This window comes from Ambystoma mexicanum, chromosome 12 (assembly GCF_040938575.1).
Source record: "Ambystoma mexicanum isolate Mex_15411 chromosome 12, UKY_AmexF1_1, whole genome shotgun sequence".
Taxonomy (NCBI): domain Eukaryota; kingdom Metazoa; phylum Chordata; class Amphibia; order Caudata; family Ambystomatidae; genus Ambystoma; species Ambystoma mexicanum.
Window position 1 is genome coordinate 1,659,382 of NC_090936.1, and position 18,679 is coordinate 1,678,060.

The 18,679-nt window shown below is 51.0% G+C and overlaps 1 protein-coding gene across 5 annotated transcripts in view; it reads right to left on the bottom strand.

Moving 5' to 3' along the window:
- UPF2 (UPF2 regulator of nonsense mediated mRNA decay) overlaps positions 1–18,679 on the bottom strand; it is a 766,220-nt gene that overhangs the window by 122,096 nt on the left and 625,445 nt on the right. For all 5 annotated transcript variants that reach the window (XM_069627785.1, XM_069627784.1, XM_069627788.1 and 2 more), the window contains exon 17: positions 8,192–8,296. In XM_069627785.1, the coding sequence (XP_069483886.1) occupies positions 8,192–8,296 (105 nt within the window). The remainder of the gene's footprint in view (positions 1–8,191; positions 8,297–18,679) is intronic.

Here is an 18,679-nt window from a genome sequence, read left to right on the forward strand (position 1 = left end):
AAAGAGCTGGGGGGTCTCTAATGTTGAAGGGAATTAGCACAGAGAACATGTTTCTTACCAAACTGGTAATGTTCTTTCGAATGGATGTTCCTCCAAACTATTCCACATCTTTGACATGTAAAGTCCACAGCTGTGCACTTCGGAAACTTTTTCGGCAGAGGGCGTCCTGCGTCGAGTCGATGTCCCTCAAAGGCCTCTGTCGAGGGCAACGTCACCGGATGTTATAAATAGGACGACCAGCTCCTGTAGCCTCAGTTTAAGTGTTTTTCCCTCAGAACGTGTGGCACCAGTCTCATGCCTGCTTGAATGCACTTAGCCTTGCGGAAACTGAAGCTGCAATCGCATAGGTAATTCTCCAGAGGGGCAGGCTGGGAGGGCGATGTGGAATACATTGGAGGAACATCCAGACAAAAGAACGTTACCAGTTTGGTAAATAACTTGTTCTCCGAATGAATTGTGTCCTCCAACATATTCCACATCTTTGACAGACTCCCAAAGCAGTACCAGTAAATGGAGGAGGTAAAAGAATTTAGAGTACCCAATTAGATTGCAGAATAAAGAACCGCCTTCCCAAAGGCCATATCCTGACCATGGATTGTATCCAGGGAATAATGGTTAACATAGTTATGTATTGAAGCCCATGTAGCGGCATCAAAAATATTTCTAATAGGAGCACCTCGCTGGAGGGCGGTGGAAGTGGCCACGCCCCTAGTGGAATGAGCTTGCAACCCTTCAGAAGTGTCCTTACCAGCCAATCGCTAACAATCCGTAATGGTGAGGATAATGCACCTGGACAAGAGCCCAATCCGTGTCCAGCATATCCTACAAAGAGTTGATCGTCCACTCTGACCCTGGACATCCTAGATATGTAAACGCTCAGAACTCTCCTAGGATCCAACCGATGGAGTTGCTCCTCTTCCTTTCCAGGATGAGGAGGGTAAAAAGATGGAAGAACAACCTTTTGACTCAAATGATATTCAGAAACTATCTTAGGGAGAAAAGAGACATACTCGCAGTACAACCCTGTCCTTGTGAAACACAGTAAAGGTAAAGTGCCTGCAATTCACTCACTCTGCGAGCGGAAGTAACCGGAACCAAGAAAACAGTCTTGAAGGACAGTAATCTCAAAGTACAAGAGTGCAAAGCTTCAAACGGAGCACCCATGAGAAATTTCAAAACCAAATTCAAATCCCAAACCGGCACCTGGAAAGGGCCGGCGGGAACACATTAGTCAGTCGTTTAAGAAACTGAGAAATCAAAGGAATCTTAAAGTAAGAACATTCTTCAGACGAGCGCTTAAAGATAGACAGCGCCGCCAGGTAACCTTTAATGGTACCCACTTGAAGGCCCCTTTGGGCCAAAGAAAGCAAGAAAGAAAACCATAGGAAGGGAGCACTGAAAAGGATCAATATTGTGATTTCTGCACCAGTCAAAGAACTTACGCCAACGGCACAAGGCTTTTGTTGCAGACATCCTGGCCAAAAGCAACACCTCCATCACGTCATCCGGGAGGTCCCAATCCTTATACCTCAACCTTTCAGATACCAAGCATGAAGGTTGAGTCTTGACCTCTGGATGGAGAACCTGAACCCCCCCCCCCCTCGCACGAGAGCCCATCCTCTCGGAAGGGAAAACAGAGTGGAGGGCAGATGGACATTTCTAGAAGGTCTGGGTACCACGATCTTCTGGCCCAATCTGGAGCAATGAGGATCGTGTGGGAACCGAACCTCCGTAACACTTGAGGAATGACGGGGACTGGAGGAAACGCGTACAACAGTGGGAATGACCAATCCACCACGAACACGTCTCTTAAGGCTCCTCTTGGAGGAAATTTCCTTGAGCAGAATCTCTCGCACTTCCGGTTGACACTGGTGGCGAAGAGATCCACTTGCAAAGATCTCCTGAAGGACTTCCCGAACCAACTCCCACTCTTGAGAGATCGTGCTCTGCCTGCTCAGAGCGTCCGCCGCCGCATTTTCGTCTCTGGCCAGATGAACTGCCGAGATCGAAATTTCCTGCTGGATGGCCCAGAACCAGAGCTGCATTGCCTCTACGCACAAAGGGAGTGACCCTACCACCCCCTTTTTTGTTGAGGCAATGCATGGCCACTGTGTTGTCTGTCATGATCAGGACACTCTTCTCAGGTACAGAAGGCAGAAAAACCTTCAGGGATAGCCTGATGACCCTCAGCTCTAACAGACTGATGTGGAGTTTGGACTCTGACAGAGACCAACGACTGCTGACTTTCAAATCGTTGGCATGGGCCCGGGCCCCCCATCCTTTGAGGGAAGCATCCATCAATACAGTCACCACCTGGCACGGTTGCCAAAACGGTTCCCCCCTCATCAGGTTCCCTTCGTTGGCCCACCACAGAAGATCCTGGCAGACCGAGAGTGGAATCTGAACAGGATCTGACATCCTGCCGGAGAACTGCGACCACTGCATCTTGAGGACCCACTGCAGGGACCTCATCCGCAGCCTGGCCTCTGGCACCAGAAAAATGCAGGATGCCATGAGGTTGAGCAACCTTAAGAATTCGAAAGCCGGGAGCCTCTGGGCATGTTGAAACTTGTCCACCATCTGCACAATGTGATGAGCCCTGACCTTGGGAGGCGAACACTTCCCCAAAGACGTGTCTAACACAGCCCCGATGTACTGGAGCTGTTGGGAAGGTGTCAGATGCGACTTCTTGAAATTCAGGGAGAAGCCCAGCCTGTGGAGGGTGGGGCAGGTGACACCGAGATGATCCAACGCTAGCTCGGGAGAGCGCGCCCGGATTAGCCAGTCCAGGTAGGGGTAGACGTGAATCCCCCCCCTCGCCTGAGGTACCGCTGCCACCACCACCATGAGCTTGGTGAAGACACTTGGGGCGGAGGGCAATCCGAACGGCAGGACCCGAAACTGAAAATGCGAGTCACCAGCCGCAAACCTCAGGTACTTTGTGTGCGTGGGATGGATCGGCACATGAAAGAAACCATCCTTGAGGTCCAGAGACACCGACCAATACTGAAGTTGAAGGGCCTGGAGGACTTGAAAAAAGAGTGACCATCTTGAACTTGTTCTTCTGGAGAAGTTTGGTCAATCAACGCAAGTCCATGATGGGTCTCAATCCCAAGTCTTTCTTTGGGATAAAAAAATAACAGGAATAACATCCCTTGTTCCTCTCAGCTACAGGCACTAGTTCTATAGTGCCTTTCTCCAGCAGGGACAAGATTTCCTGCGCAAGGAGCAGATCCGGAAGCTTCAAAGAGAGTTTCCCCAGTGGATTGTCGTGAGGCCGCTGAAGGAAGGGAAGGCAGTAGCCGTGGGCTATGGTATCCAGAACCCATGCATCTGAAGTAATGGCTCGCCATTCTTAGAGATGTTGAGACAGTCCCCAACCGGCGAACCATGGGACATGGCCTCATGACTGTTTGGAAGCGGCTGCGGCAGTGCCTGAAGACAAAGAGGCAGCTGCCCGAGTGGCTTTTGAAACACGATTTCCGCGACCACTACGGGTACTTTTTCGCTGGCCCCTTTGCCCGACGGCCCCTCTCGTTCTACCAAAGGAGGAGTCGTAACGAAAAGAACCTCCCCTCCACTGCTGTTCCCTAGGACGAAAAGGCTGAGGTTGACGCACTGCAGCGCTTACAAATTTCGCCGCAGCTTTTGAGGTCAGCAACCTCTCAAGGCTCTCGTCAGCCTTGCTGCCAAACAGATGTGCACCATCAAAGGGCATGTTCAGAAGACTGGCCCGTGCATCCTGAGCAAACCCTGACTTCCGCAACCACGCAAATCTGCGTATAACGGTGCTCGCAGCCATGGATCGGCTAACACTGTCGGCCGTATCCAAACACGACTGAAGGGATTCGCACATGGCAACCTTTCCCTTTTGCAAGAGAGCAAGGAACCCATCCCCTTCTTCCCCCTCGGGAATATGCTCAGCCTCCAGAGAAACAATTCCACAGTGTGTGTGAAAACCTTGCCAAGGCACACGTGGAGTTTGCCGATTTCAAGGCCATGCTCCCAGCAGAAAATACATTCTGGGCCCAAACTTCGAAGCGTTTGTCGTCCCTATCCGCAGGGATGGTAGGGTACGCCGCCTGCCTCGAGGTGGCCGTAGACACCTAAACCACCAAACTCTCGGGAGTGGGGTGAGTAGATAAATAGCCAGGGTCGCTAATGGAAGGGTAGTATTTCATGGTCAAAGACTTAACAGCCGGAAGAGATTCCGGGCCAGCCAAGCAGCTGCCACCCTTTTCTGCAAGGTAAGATGAAATGGGAAAACGGGGTCAGAGGACGGACCCTGATCTGAAATATTTGTTAGATCATCCTGCACAAAGTCTTCAGGAGGACTGGACCAGCCCAGATACTCTGAGACCCTCACCATGAGCCTCCTATACGAAGACTCTGCATGAACCCCAGACTCAGGCCTACCGAATTCCACTTCCGGAGACCATGGTGGGTCTGCCTCAACTCCAACTGACTGTCTCCAGAAAAAAGTGGAGCCTCATCAAGCTCCTCAAACTCAGACCTTTCGTCCTCTTCATAAATGTCATCCAGAGGGGGCTTAAACCCAGACCGGGTGACAGAAGAGGGCCTGGAGGCCAAATCTGGCCGCACAGACTTCCCAGTAGCTTTCCTTGGAGTATCCATGATATCGAGGTACTCCAAAGGCAAATTTCGAGGAAAAATCCCCAAAGGCTCCGACAGCGCCGAAGGCTTCGACGCCGAGAGCGTCGGCAACCTCGACATTGTGAGCGCCTAAGGCTTCGGCGTCGACACCGGCGCCATGGGCTGGTACGATGGTAAAGCGTCAACATCCGAGTCGAACGGACACGGCGCCGACCTAGTCGACGCTGGCATCGAGCCCTTCATAGGTAGCTGCGGTCTCGCTGGGGACGAGGACCAAGACCTAGAGACACGTCTCTTGCTACTTTTTTTTCGAATCCTTGTCGGTACGGGACCTCGAAGGCTCCCGATGCGAGTCGCAGCGTGGACCCGAGACCGATCCTGGCTGGCTTCGTCAGAAGGCGCGACCAGACCCGTGCCCTTCAATTGAAAAATCGCTAACAGATTCTTTAAACGGCGCCCATTCCTCTGGAGTCGAGGACTTTGTTGGGCACATAACCTTCCTCGAGGCACCATCCTCCGAGGACGACGGGGAAGGCAACCGGTGACTGTGCTTCCTAGAGTGCCGGTACGAGGAAGACGAGTGGCAGGAACCACTGCGGGACCGAGATCCCTGGGACTCCTTCCGACGCGAAGAGTCGCCCCTCGAGTGTTTGGTGGAAACCCCCTTGGATTTGGAAGTACGGGACTCAACAGGCTTAGAGCCTCTACCTACCTGGAGCTTCCCCTTCTGCTCCCACAAGGCCTTGGCAGTCAGCAACTGGCCTTTTGAGCAGTCGTCTGTCTTACGACTCGCCCAGGCACCACAAACAAATGCAGTGCGGGTCGGCGAGCGACATTTTCGAGTCCTGGCAGGTCTTGAAGCCAGACCACGGAGTCGGAGTGGTCGAAGAGAAAGCTATTGTAACGATGAACACACGAGGCACGCCACGTCTCACGAAGTTAACATGTTCGCGGAAAAAACAGAACTGAGGCTACAGGCGCCCTGCGTCCTATTTAGAACATCCGGTGACATCGCCCTCGACAGAGGCCTTCAAGGGACATCGACCCAATGCCATCGACGGAGGACGCCCTCTGCCGAAAAAGTTTCCCCATGTGCACAGCTGTGGACATTACATGTCAAAGATGTGGAATATGTTGGACACGATCCATTCAAAATTAATATTTTCCCTAACACTCTGGTACCGAGTTTGTTCATAAAAGACCTTTTGTATATTTATCTTCTTACTGTTCCTACTGCAAACTTGAGTCTGACACAAGCCGGTTGACTATCAGGTTCTTCCAACTCACCGGCCGTGCTGAAATCGTTGGCGGTTCCTTCTTCCGCTGGAGTCAAGGACGGTACCTCAATGGCAACCACGTCTCCCCGCCCTGGCTATCAGTGCAGGAGGGTGCCATGTACCGCTGACATCTCTCACGCCACCTGCCAGCTGTGATTCCCGATCTTAGGTATTTTTCCTCTGAGGCTTTGTGGGTCTGGGTTGAAAAGGGCATGGGCAACTCCCTCCTCGACGTCCTTTCAGGTCTCGCCACCTTTCTCCTCCGTTTGAACTGCCGTTCAGGAATGGCTGCTTCCTCGTGCATTCGGCCTGGCTAGGAGTGTGCTCTTGTGCTCTGCCTTTTATCCCTATGGGGAAGGGCAAGGGTAGTCAGGTGTGTGTAGTCAGTAATTGCCTGACCCTTGTGTTGGGACATGTCAGGTCAATGGCTCTGGTATTAGTCTGTTGTCGTTCACGCTGGGAGAGTGTTCGAATTGAAAAAGGGGGCTGGAGGGTAGTGTTTCTAAGAATCCTGTTGGGCTGGATGGGGAAAAGGTGTCAAAGAAGAGGATACCGCATCTCAACCTTCAGTTTTCCACTTCCACTCCCTGAGGGCCCCTCCTCCAGGTGATCCTTCCTCACTAGTCCACCCCCAGGAACTGGATACAATAGCGATGGCCGTGTCGTGACCATCTGGATGACAGATCCCCGGGGACTAACAAGTGAAACACCTTCAGGTTTCTTATAGGTATTGCAGCACCGCAAGGTCACAGCACGAAATACGATGGTTCAATCTGCAGGTCTTCTTAAGTCTAGTGGCTCTCACCAGGCTGTGGGTCGGGTTGTCGTTTTCGGAGTCCCAGGTCTCTTGGAAGGAAGAGTAACAGCAGGATGCAGCTACACAGCAGGCTCTCTTGTCGCTGGAAATCATCCCAGTCCAATTTCTTCCTCTTCCTCTTGGGATCAAGGTCCAGTTGTCAACTACCACTTCAGCTTCCAAGATCTAACTTTTATGCAGGAACTCAGCCAATCAAACTGGCGTGCAACATTTAAACCTGGTGGGTTGGCAGTCCTTTTAGGACAGCCAGCCTCCCAGTTGGCACTGGATTCTCACAGTCAGGCTGGAAGACAAAGGGGTGCAGAGTTTTGGACTCCTACCTCGTTCCTGCCTTCACAGACACTCCGGAGCCCGGGTGGGACTTGACCAGGTCTCCCGCTGAAGATATAGTTAATACAAAGGAATTTCCCACCCTGGAGGGCAGGGGAAGGATCCACAAAGGACAAGAAACACTAAGATGGCAAAAAAGAAGACAGGGGCCATTTTGGTAAAATGAGCACCCATGGGTGCATTTACCACAGCTGTGAAAAGGTGCACCACATTTGTAAAAAGGTTCACTGCCACCAGCCATTAAAGGTAAGCTTGTACCTGTATAGATTTGTTACAGTGTTAGTGAGAAAGGGGATACATTGCATCTCCCAGGACTCCACTCAGTGAGGTATAGGAAACAATAGTTCACAAGTCCATCAAAAAGTTCTGGGGTTCTCACAAGTGAGGTAGATTTAGCACTAGAGTTAAAATATTACCCAAAACCCCAAAATGGCAGGTCAGGAGTCAAAACAAAGCAAAAAGAAAAAAAGTATCTCAGAAGTGGATGGGAGGAAAGCCACAAAAAGAAAATCGTTTGTAGCACTGACCAATCCCTGGACTACTGAAGCCTGTGTCCAAGTAGCTGCACCAAACTGATTGGATAGGAAACATGTTCCTAGGTACTCCGAGGAAACAGATTACATAATGTAGCGCTGCTTCTTCTGTATGAACTGCTCACAGGCAAGGCTTACTCCTGTGGGTATCTGATAGAAGACTTGTTAATGGTCTTTTTTTCATAGTCCCAAAAGCTCCTGACTAGACTGACACCAACCCAATGCCCAATGTCCACCTTGCCCAATTTTATTCATCAACAATATATTTTGCATATTATTGCTCGTATAATCTGTTCCTGGACATGCTGTGGACGATTCCACAAATCGATGCAAGTACAGCCCAGAGTTCGAACTTCATGAATGCCTCTTAACCAAGGCGGGTATCCATGGCCACCAAATTGTGACATATGCCATCAGTTCATAGCATGAGAGATCTAGGAGTTCTATGGTTTATAATTATCAAAATGTAAATCTATATATATTGAAATCTTCGTTGTGCAACCTGATTTACAGAAGGAACAGCAGCACAAGTCTTTGTTTTATGTGGTCAACTTGTCTGTTATTATCATCGGTAACAATTTAAAGACTCCTAAAGACAGGCTTATACGTAGGATATGTACCGTATTTTCTTCATCAGTTTCATTTTCTTTGTTGGAATCTGTCAGGTAATCTGTATTTTCCTCCTCCTCCTCTTCTCCATCCTCCTCCTCATTTTCTGAACCATCCTGAAACAAAACAAATGTAAGTACAAACAAATCTGGGATGACATGGCAAGTTTCTGTAAAAAAATAACAAGTACATGTTTCCAGCGCACCTCATTGCATCTGCTTCCGCTGTTAGGGCAGGTTTTGAACAACACTCTGTTGTGGGTTCTACAACTAAATACCTTAACTAGGGGCCAACACCTGGCAAGAAATGGAAGACAAACATCTCGTAAAGGTATGAAATGCCCAAACCACGCCCACAGGAATTGGGAGGGACTGCCAAGGGACCTACACTTGTCTAAACAGGTAGAACCCATATGGAGGCTGTCATGTGGACACACAAAGAGTCCCGGTGGCCAGAACGGCCATTTTGAGCCTACCTCCTGGTTGCCCTGAACAAAGGAAGGCCTAAAATACAAGGTAGCTGAAAGCAGGATTGAAAAAAAAAATGCAATGCAGCCCCAAAGGCTAGTAAAAAGGTAAATTGGGCTAGCAATGCGGTGAAATTGCATGCACCCTTGGTGGAGCCCAAAATGAAGTATAGCTGCCACCAAAATACTACCTACAACTAACGTAGATGAATGAAACCACCCTTTGGCAATAACAGTGTTAGGGGAGTTTTCCTAAAGTCTTACTTCTAGTAAGACTTTATTAAGCTATTGCAGTGGTTTGTAGATCCCCAACTCTTAGTACCAATCTGTACTAGCTCAGGACCTTCGTAGTGTGGCAGAGCAGTCAGGCTTATCTTAAGAAGATGTGAGCTGTAGGTAAGTACTGTGAATCTTAGTTAGACAGGAACAACAAAGAAGCACTTACACTTATATAAAAGATTAATACTTACCCCTGTTAATGTTCTTTCAATTGGATGTTCTTCCCACGTATTCCTCATCTTATGATAATTATCTCTCCATCTTCAGCTGCTTCGGAAATCTTTTTTTCGACAAAGGGCACGGTGTGCAGTGTCGTCAAATCGATGTCCCTCGAGGCCCTCCATTCGACGGTCAACCTCATCATCAGCAGAAGTAGCGCACGCAGCTCCCGTTGGCTTCATTTGTTTTTTCCTTCCTCCTGAAGAGGAATTACTAGGCGTACCCTAGACCGCAGGCTCACAGAAAGCGTAAAGTGTAATAACACGTAAATTGTTCGGCGGCTTAGATTGGGAGGGGTGATAAGGAATACGTGGGAGGAACATCCAATCAAAAGAACATTACCAGGCGTAAGTAAATTGTTCTTCAAATGGATTGTGTCCTCCCACGTATTCCTCATCTTATGATAGACTCCGAAAGCAGTAATCATTTTGAGGTGGGAGTACCAATTAAATTGAGATCTAATCATGGACTGAATGAAGGACCGCTTTGGCAAATTGTCCTCTCTGACTGGAAGTTGAATCCAGGCCGTAATGTCCTACGAAGGGAATGGATAGACTACCAAGTGGCTGCTGAACAAATATCATTGAATGGGACACCCTCTGAAGCGCAGCAGAGGTTGCCGTGCCCCTTGTGGAACGTGCCCTTAAGCCTTCCGGCGGGTCCTTACCCGCTAACCTTTAGCAGTCGCCAATAGCCAGGACGATCCATCTGGATATGGTTTGTTTAGTAACCGCAAGACCCAATTTGAGACCAGTATAGCCAATGAATAATTGGTAATCTTGGCGAAATGAAACCATTTTGGATATATAAAAACAGAGCCCTTTTTGGGTACAATCTATGCAACCTCTCCTTTCCTGGATGAGGAGGCGGATAGAAGAACAAGTTACTTTCTTACCTGGTAAAGTTCTTTCGATGGGATGGTCCGACGACGTATTCCATATCTATGACATGTAATCACCACAGCTGTGCTGCTTCGGAAACTTTTTCGGCGTCTGCGTCCTGCGTCGATGACGTCGATGCGCCGTCGTCGGGGACCTCCTCCGACGTCCGACGTCATCCGATGTGATAAGTAGGACGCACGACGCCCATAGCCTCAGTTATAGTTTTTTCCCCCAGAACGTGTGACATAAGTCAACTGCCAGTCAGACACAAAGCCTTGCGGAACGTAAGCTGCAATCGCAAAAGAAATTCTGCAGCGGGGAAGGCAGGGCGGGAGCGATATGGAATACGTCGTCGGGCCATCCCATCGAAAGAACGTTACCAGGTAAGAAAGTAACTTGTTCTTCGAGGGGATTGGGTCCTCCGACGTATTCCATATCTATGACAGACTCCCAAAGCAGTACCAAAGCAAGGAGGAGGGAAAGAATTTAGAATCAAAATGTAGAATAGCCAATCAAATAGCAGAGCAAAGGACCGCCTTGCCAAAGGCCAGATCCTGTGCTCGGATGGAATCAAGGGAATAGTGACGTACAAATGTATGTACTGAAGCCCAGGTGGCTGCATCACAGATGTTGCGAATAGGAACACCCCTATGCAGGGCAGTAGACGCAGCCATACCCCTGGTAGAATGGGCCCGCAAGCCAGCCGGTGGGTCCTTACCCGCCAAACGGTAGCACTCCGAGATGGCCAAAATAATCCAGCGAGACAAAGTCTGTTTCGTCACAGCTTGCCCCAAACGCTTTCCAGCGTAACCAATAAAGAGTTGATCATCCACTCTGACCCGGGACATGCGTGAAACATAAAAGCTTAAAGCTCTCCTAGGATCAAGCCTATGGAGCCTCTCCTCTTCCTTACCAGGATGCGGAGGAGGATAGAATGCCGGAAGAACAACCTTCTGGGCCAAATGAAATTCCGTCACTACCTTCGGAAGAAAAGAAGGACGAACTCTAAGGACAACCCTGTCCTTGTGAAATACAGTGAAGGGAGGCTTAACTGAAAGTGCCTGTAACTCACTCACTCTGCGAGCGGAAGTAACCGCAACTAAAAACACAGTTTTCAGAGTTAACAGCCTCAAAGGGCAAGAATGTAAAGGCTCAAACGGAGCACCCATAAGAAACTTAAGAACCAGGTTTAAATCCCAACCGGGCACCAGGAAAGGTGACGGAGGGAACACATTAGTGAGCCCTTTCAGGAACTGTGAAATCAAAGGGATTTTAAAGTAAGAACACTCTTCAGACGAGCGCTTAAAGATGGACAGCGCCGCCAGGTAACCCTTAACGGTACCCACTTGCAAGCCCCTGTGGGCCAAAGAAAGCAAAAAGGACAGAACCATGGGGATGTCACATGCAAAAGGATCCACATTCTGAACTCTGCACCAGTCGCAGAACTTACGCCAACGGCAACGGTACAGAGACTTTGTTGCCGGCCTTCGGGCCGAAAGCAACACCTCCATCACGTCCTCAGGGAGGTCCCAATCCTTATACCTCAACCTTTCAGAAGCCAAGCGTGAAGGTTGAGGGACCTGACCTCTGGATGGAGAACCTGACCCCCCCCTCCCCTGAGAGCAGATCGTCTCGGTAGGGAAGACGACGTGGAGGGCAGATAGATAAGTCGAGAAGGTCCGGGTACCACGTCCTCCGAGCCCACGCCGGGGCAATGAGGATCATCCGGAAACCGAACTTCCGTAACCTCCGCAGCACTTTCGGGATGACGGGGACTGGAGGAAACGCGTACAGCAGCGGGAATGACCACTCCACCACGAACGCGTCTCCTAAGGCTCCTTCTGGAGGAAATTCCCGCGAGCAAAACCTATCGCACTTCCGGTTGACACTGGAGGCGAAGAGATCCACTTGAGGGGTCCCCCAAAGGGCGAAGATCTCCAGGAGAATCTCCTGAGCCAACTCCCACTCGTGAGAGATCGCGCTCTGCCTGCTCAGAGCGTCCGCCGTCACGTTTTCGGCTCCGGCCAGATGAACTGCCGAGATCGAAACTTCCTGCTGGATGGCCCAGAACTCGAGCTGCATCGCCTCTCTGCACAGAGGAAGTGACCCAGTGCATGGCCACTGTGTTGTCCGTCAGGATCAGGACATTCTTCCCTCGCACAGACGGCAGAAAAGCCTTCAGGGCTAGCCTGACGGCCCTCAGCTCCAACAGATTGATATGGAGTCTGGACTCCGACGGAGACCAACGACCGCTGACTGTCAGCCCGTTGGCATGAGCTCCCCATCCCGTGAGGGATGCATCCGTCACGATCGTCACCTCCGGCCAGGGAAGCCAAAATGGAGCCCCCCTTCATCAAATTGCCTTCGACGGCCCACCACAGAAGGTCCCGGGCGACCGAGGACGGCACCTGAATCAAGTCCGACATCCTGCCGGAGGACTGCGACCATTGCGTCTTGAGTGCCCACTGCAAAGATCTCATCCGCAGGCGAGCCTCTGGCACCAGAAGAATGCAGGATGCCATGAGGCCGAGCAACCTCAGGAACTCGAACGCTGGGAGCGTCTGGGCATGCTGAAACTTGTGCACCATCTGCTGAATGTGAAGAGCCCTCACCTGGGGAGGAAAACACTGCCCCAGGGAAGTGTCGAGCACTGCTCCGATGTACTGGAGCCGCTGTGTTGGCGTCAAATGGGACTTCTTTAAATTGAGGGAGAAGCCCAGCCTGTGAAGGGAGCGACAGGTGATCGATAGATGATCCAGGACTTGCTCGGGAGAGCTCCCCCTGATCAACCAATCGTCCAGGTAGGGGTAGACGTGAATCCCCCCTTGCCTGAGATGCGCTGCCACCACCACCATGAGCTTGGTGAAAACCCTCGGGGCGGAGGTCAATCCGAACGGCAGGACCCGAAACTGAAAGTGCGAGTCGCCAACCGCGAACCTCAGGTACTTCTTGTGCTTGGGATGGATCGGCACATGGAAGTAAGCATCCTTGAGGTCGAGTGACACCAACCAGTCCTGAAGCTGAAGGGCCTGGAGGACTTGAGAGAGAGTAACCATCTTGAACTTGTCCTTCCTGAGGAGTTTGTTCAAACCGCGCAAGTCCATGATGGGTCTCAATCCCCCGTCTTTCTTCGAAACCAAAAAATAAGGGGAATACCATCCCTTGTTCCTCTCCGCTACAGGCACCAGTTCTATGGCGCCTTTCTCCAGCAGGGCTTGAATTTCCTGCGCAAGGAGCGGATCCGGACTCTGCAAAGAGAGGTTCCCCGGTGGATTGTCGCGAGGCCTGTGCCGAAAAGGAAGACAGTAGCCGTGGGTTATGATCTCCAGAACCCACACATCTGAAGTAATGGCTTGCCACTCTACAAGATGCTGCGCCAGCCTTCCCCCAACCGGCGAACCATGGGACATGGCCTCACGACTGAGCGGGAGCGGCTGCGGCGTTACCTGAGGGCAAAGAGGCAACTGCCCGAGCGGCCTTGGCACCACGGGTACCCTGTCGTCCACCTCTGGTACCCCTGCGTTGGCCTCTTTGACTGCCAGCTCCTCTCGCTTTACTGAAGGATGAGTAATAGCGAAAGGAACCACCCCTCCACTGCTGTCCCCTGGGACGAAAAGGCGGAGGTTGGCGAACTGCAGCGCCCAACGACTTCGCTGCAGCTTTTGAGGTCTGCAACCTCTCAAGGCTCTCGTCAGCCTTGCTGCCAAAAAGGTGTTCACCATCAAAGGGCATGTTGAGGAGCCGGGACTGCACATCAGGCGCAAACCCCGACTTCCGCAACCACGCAAACCTGCGTATCACGGTGCTCGCCGCCATTGACCTACTGACGCATTCAGCTAAGTCCAAACCCGACTGAACAGACTCACACATGGCATCCTTACCATCCTGGACCATAGCAAGGAAACCATCCCGTTCATCCCCTTCGGGAACATGTTCAGCCGCTAACGCAACAGTTCCACAGAGTGTGCGTGAAACGTGACAAGGCACAAATGGAGTTGGCCGCCTGAAGCGCCATACCACCAGAAGAAAACACTTTCTTCGCCCAGCCATCAAAACGTTTGTCGTCCCTATCAGGAGGGATGGTAGGGTACGACGCCTGCTTCGCCGGGGCCGTGGCCGCCTGCACCACCAAACTCTCCGGAGTGGGGTGCCTGGTCAAGTAGCAGGGGTCGCCACTGGCTGGACGGTATTTTCGCGACAAGGATCTGCCCACCGCCGGGAGACTCTCCGGAGCAGTCCAAGCCGCTGCCACCCTTCTCTGTAAAGCCATATGGAACGGCAGAACCGGGTCAGTTGGGGGACCAACATCAAGGATGTCCGTCAGATCATCCTGCACAAACTCCCCTGGGGGAGCAGACCAACCCAAGTACTCAGAAACCCTAGCCATAAGGCGCTGGTACGAGGAATCAGCATGAGAGCCAGGCTCAGGCCTACAAAACTCCACCTCCGGAGAGGTGTCCAGTCCACTGGCATCATGCAGTGACTGTCTCAACTCGTCAAACTGACTATGGCCCGAGACAATGTCATCCGGAACCTGACTAGGAACCAGGCCATCAGAATCCTCATCCGCCTCTGAAATATAATCCAGGTGGCGAAAAGAAGGCCCTCGAGAGTGCTTGCTCTTAACCAGAGCCTTCCTAGGGGGTCCACCCGTGCCCTGGGGTACCTCCGACACGAAAGGCGTCGAGCGAATCGGCGCCAGCGTCGAGAGAACCGGCATCGGCACCGAGAGGATCGGCGTCGACGTCGAGGAAATCGGCGTAGACGTCAGATGCAGCGCCTCCAGAATCAGCGGCGTCGACACAGCCCTCGAGGCCGGAGCCCCGAGCGTGTCCCTCGACGACCTGAGCGTCGACGGCATCGACGACTTCCTCGGAGCCAGAGCCTCGAGAAAACCTGTCGACGCCCTCGACGCCACAGACGTCGAAGCCTTCTTCGAAGACCTCACAGGTGCACACGGTCTCGAACGCGTCGAGGACCGGGACCTGGAACGGGTACGTCGAGAACGAGTCCCCTTGTCCGAACGGGACCTTTCCCGGGACTCGTGCCGACCACTCTTGCGAGCGGTGTCTCTCGACCTCACACGACCGACCCCACTCGGGGGCGCGGACGGCTGAGTACCCTGCGACTCAAGAATCGCCAACATCTTCCCGAAGGAAGCCCATTCTTCCGGCGTCGCACGGCCCGAGGGGTAAGCGACATGCCGGGCAGAGCCCTCCGAAGAGGACCTGGAAGACGACCGATGTCGGCGCTTCCGAGAATGCCTCGAAGAGGCAGAGGAGTGGCGAGACCGACTCCTAGAAGGAGACCCACGAGACTTCCGACGATGACACGGAGAGTCACCCCTCGAATCATCCGTCGAAAGCCCCGCAGACTTCGACTTCCGGGGCTTGGACACCCGACCTACCGACAACTTCTTCTTACGTTCGCGTAAGGCTTTGGACGTGAGCGACTGGCAGTCGATACAGTCATCCGTGTCGTGGGCCTCCCCGAGGCACCAGAGGCAGGCGTCGTGCGAGTCCGTCACCGACATCTTGGACCCACACTCCCCGCACTTCTTGAAACCCGGACGCGGGGTCGAAGACGAAGTAGAAGACATCTTCAGAAGGATTTACACAAACGAACAGTTTCGAAGAACAGAACTCCAAAGAGTCGAGGCGTTCAAACCGAGAAACACGAAGCAACACGTTCGCGGAAAAAACGGAACTGAGGCTATGGGCGTCGTGCGTCCTACTTATCACATCGGATGACGTCGGAGGAGGTCCTCGACGACGGCGCATCGACGTCATCGACGCAGGACGCAGACGCCGAAAAAGTTTCCGAAGCAGCACAGCTGTGGTGATTACATGTCATAGATATGGAATACGTCGGAGGACCCAATCCCCTCGAAATGTGGTAATGTACTTTTTTGTGACAAGTAGCAGTCGGAGACTACCTTCGGTAAATAAGAAGACTTTACCTTGAGAATGACCTCGTCTTTATGGAAAACTGTATGAGGAGGCTTACAGAACAAGGCCTGCAACTTGCTTACCCTCCGGGCTGACGTTATTGCAATAAGCAAAACAGTTTTTAATGTCAAAAGTCTTACTGTGCATGAGTGTACAGGCTCAAAGGAAATGCATGTTACAAACTTGACACTAGATTGAGGTCCCATACAGGGACATTGAATGGGACCGGTGGACATACATTAGTAAGGCCTTTCATAAATTGAACCATCAGAGGGATCTTAAAATATGAATTTTCCTCTGAAGAGTGCTTGAAAATGGAAAGCGTCGCTAGGTAACCCTTAATTGTTCCAATCTGGAGCCCCAAATTTGCAAAATGTAACAAAAAGGAAAGCACCATAGGTGTGTCGCCTAGAAAGGGATCCACATTATCATCCCTGCACCAGTTGCTGAACTTGTTCCAATGGCACAAAAGAACAAGTTACTTAACAACGTTAACGTTATTTCGATTGGATGTTCCTCCCACGTATTCCTCATCTTAGATATCCGTATCGTCAGCGTTGCTGCTTTGGAAAAATAAGAATTCCACACCAGAGGGTGCTGTGCTCATGTCGTGGCATCGACGTCCCTCGAGGGCTGCCGTTGAGTGTCAATGTCATCTGTAGTATAAAAGGTTCGAGCCTCGCACGTTGGCTTCAGTTCTGTTTTTTCGATATCTCCAACTGATGAGTTGACAAGGCGTCCCCTTAGATGGTAAGCTCTCAAGGAACATTGTTGAGTGTAAAATACGTAAACTGTACAGAGGGGTAGGCTGGGAGGGTCTAGGAGGAATACGTGGGAGGAACATCCAATCAAAAGAACGTTACAGTTGGTAAGTAACTTGTTCTTCGAATGGATTGTGTCCTCCCACTGTCACAAGTCTCTCCCCTTCTCACCTGTTTTTCCTGTTTGCTTGCGACCTTCTTTTGTGACTTCTTCTGCACGGTCAGGGATTTATATAAGCCCGTGCGCGGGTCTTCAGATTCCAGAGTGCTTCATTCAGATTGTCCAGGACGGAAGCAGGAAGGAACAATGTCTGCACGTGGAGGCACGGAAGCTGTGACTCGAGCGCGGCTAAAATCCAGGAAAGTTCGGTAAGTTTGAGGGAAGAAAGGAAAGGAGGAGGAATCAACGAACCGGGAATAGGGAATTCAGGAAAATAGCCCAGAGCGAACTCCGGCAGCACACGTTCAGCTACGGCGAGCAGTAGCGTCGAGACGCGCAGAGACTCGCAGAGCCGCGGGGGTGTGTGTTTAGTAGTGCGCCTAGCGTGGAACGTAAAGGCTGGCAAGCTGTGTTTCGTATTAGACGGCCATGTTGGGAGGGTTACTGCATTCAGTGCTCTGTGGGTTAGGGACCACGAGGTCCAAAAGGGACATAGGCGACGGTTCATAACACCCACCTATTCCTCACCTTGGATAGACTGCCAAAGCAGTGAACATTTGGAGGAGGGAGTACTCATTAATTTTACTCATGGACCGTATGTAGAACGGCTTTAGCAAAAAGATCCCCCTGGGATGAGGTGGAATCTAAACAATCGTGTTTTACAAAAGTGTGCATTGACGACCAGGTGGCCGTTGCACAAATATCTTGCACCGGGACACCCCGCTGAAGAGCTGTTGAAGTCGCCATGCCCCTAGTAGAATGATCCCTAAGCCCATCTGGAGGTTCTTTACCTGCCAGCCTGTAACATTCTCCAATTGCTTATCCATCTGGATAAGGACCATTTTGTTACTGCCAGGCCCAATTTGTGGCCGGTGTATCCAATGAAATGTTGGTCACTTTGCCTATATTTTGCCAGTCTAGAAATGTACAAGCCGAGAGCCCTCTTTGGGTCCGGCCTGTGAATTCTTTCTTCCTCCTTACTTGCATGAGGGGGAGGATAGAAGGATGGCAAAGTGATCTTCTGACACAAGTGAAATTCAAACTATTTTCGGTAGAAATTAAGGTTTGACCAAGTATAACTTTGTCTTAATGAAAGATGGTGTGAGGAGGCTTACAAAAGAGGGCCTGTAATTCACTCACCCTGCGGGCTGACATAATAACCACTAGTAGAATCGTCTTCAAAGTGAGAAGCCTTAGCAGACAAGAATGCAAAGACTTGAAAGGAATGCATGTAAAAGGTTTTAGTACTAAATTTAGATCCCAAACAGGGACTTGAAAAGGGACTGGAGGGAACACATTAGTGTGACCCTTTAAGAATTGAACAATCAGTGGAATTTTAAGTAAGATGCCTCTTCTGAGGCGTGCTTAAAAATAGAAAGCGCAGCCAAGTATCCTTTTATTGAACCAATATGGAGGCCTCGATTGGCCAATTATAACAGGAAAGACAGTACCATAGGTGTACCACAAAGAAAAGGATCCACATTCTCATCTTTGCACCAGTTACTGAACTTGTTGCAACGACACCTGAAAGATTTTGTTGCTGGCCTTCTGGTCAAAAGCAAAAACTCCATTATGTCGTCTGGGAGGTCCCAATCCTTATATCTCAACCTCTCAGAAACCTGAAGGCTGAGTGTCTTGACCTCTGGATGGAGAACCCGACCTTCCTCTTGCAAGAGAAGATCCTCTCTTAGTGGAAGACGTATTGGAGGGCAGATGGACATGTCCAGAAGATCCGGGTACCACATCCTCCTGGCCTAGTCAGGGGCAATTAGGATCATGTTTTCC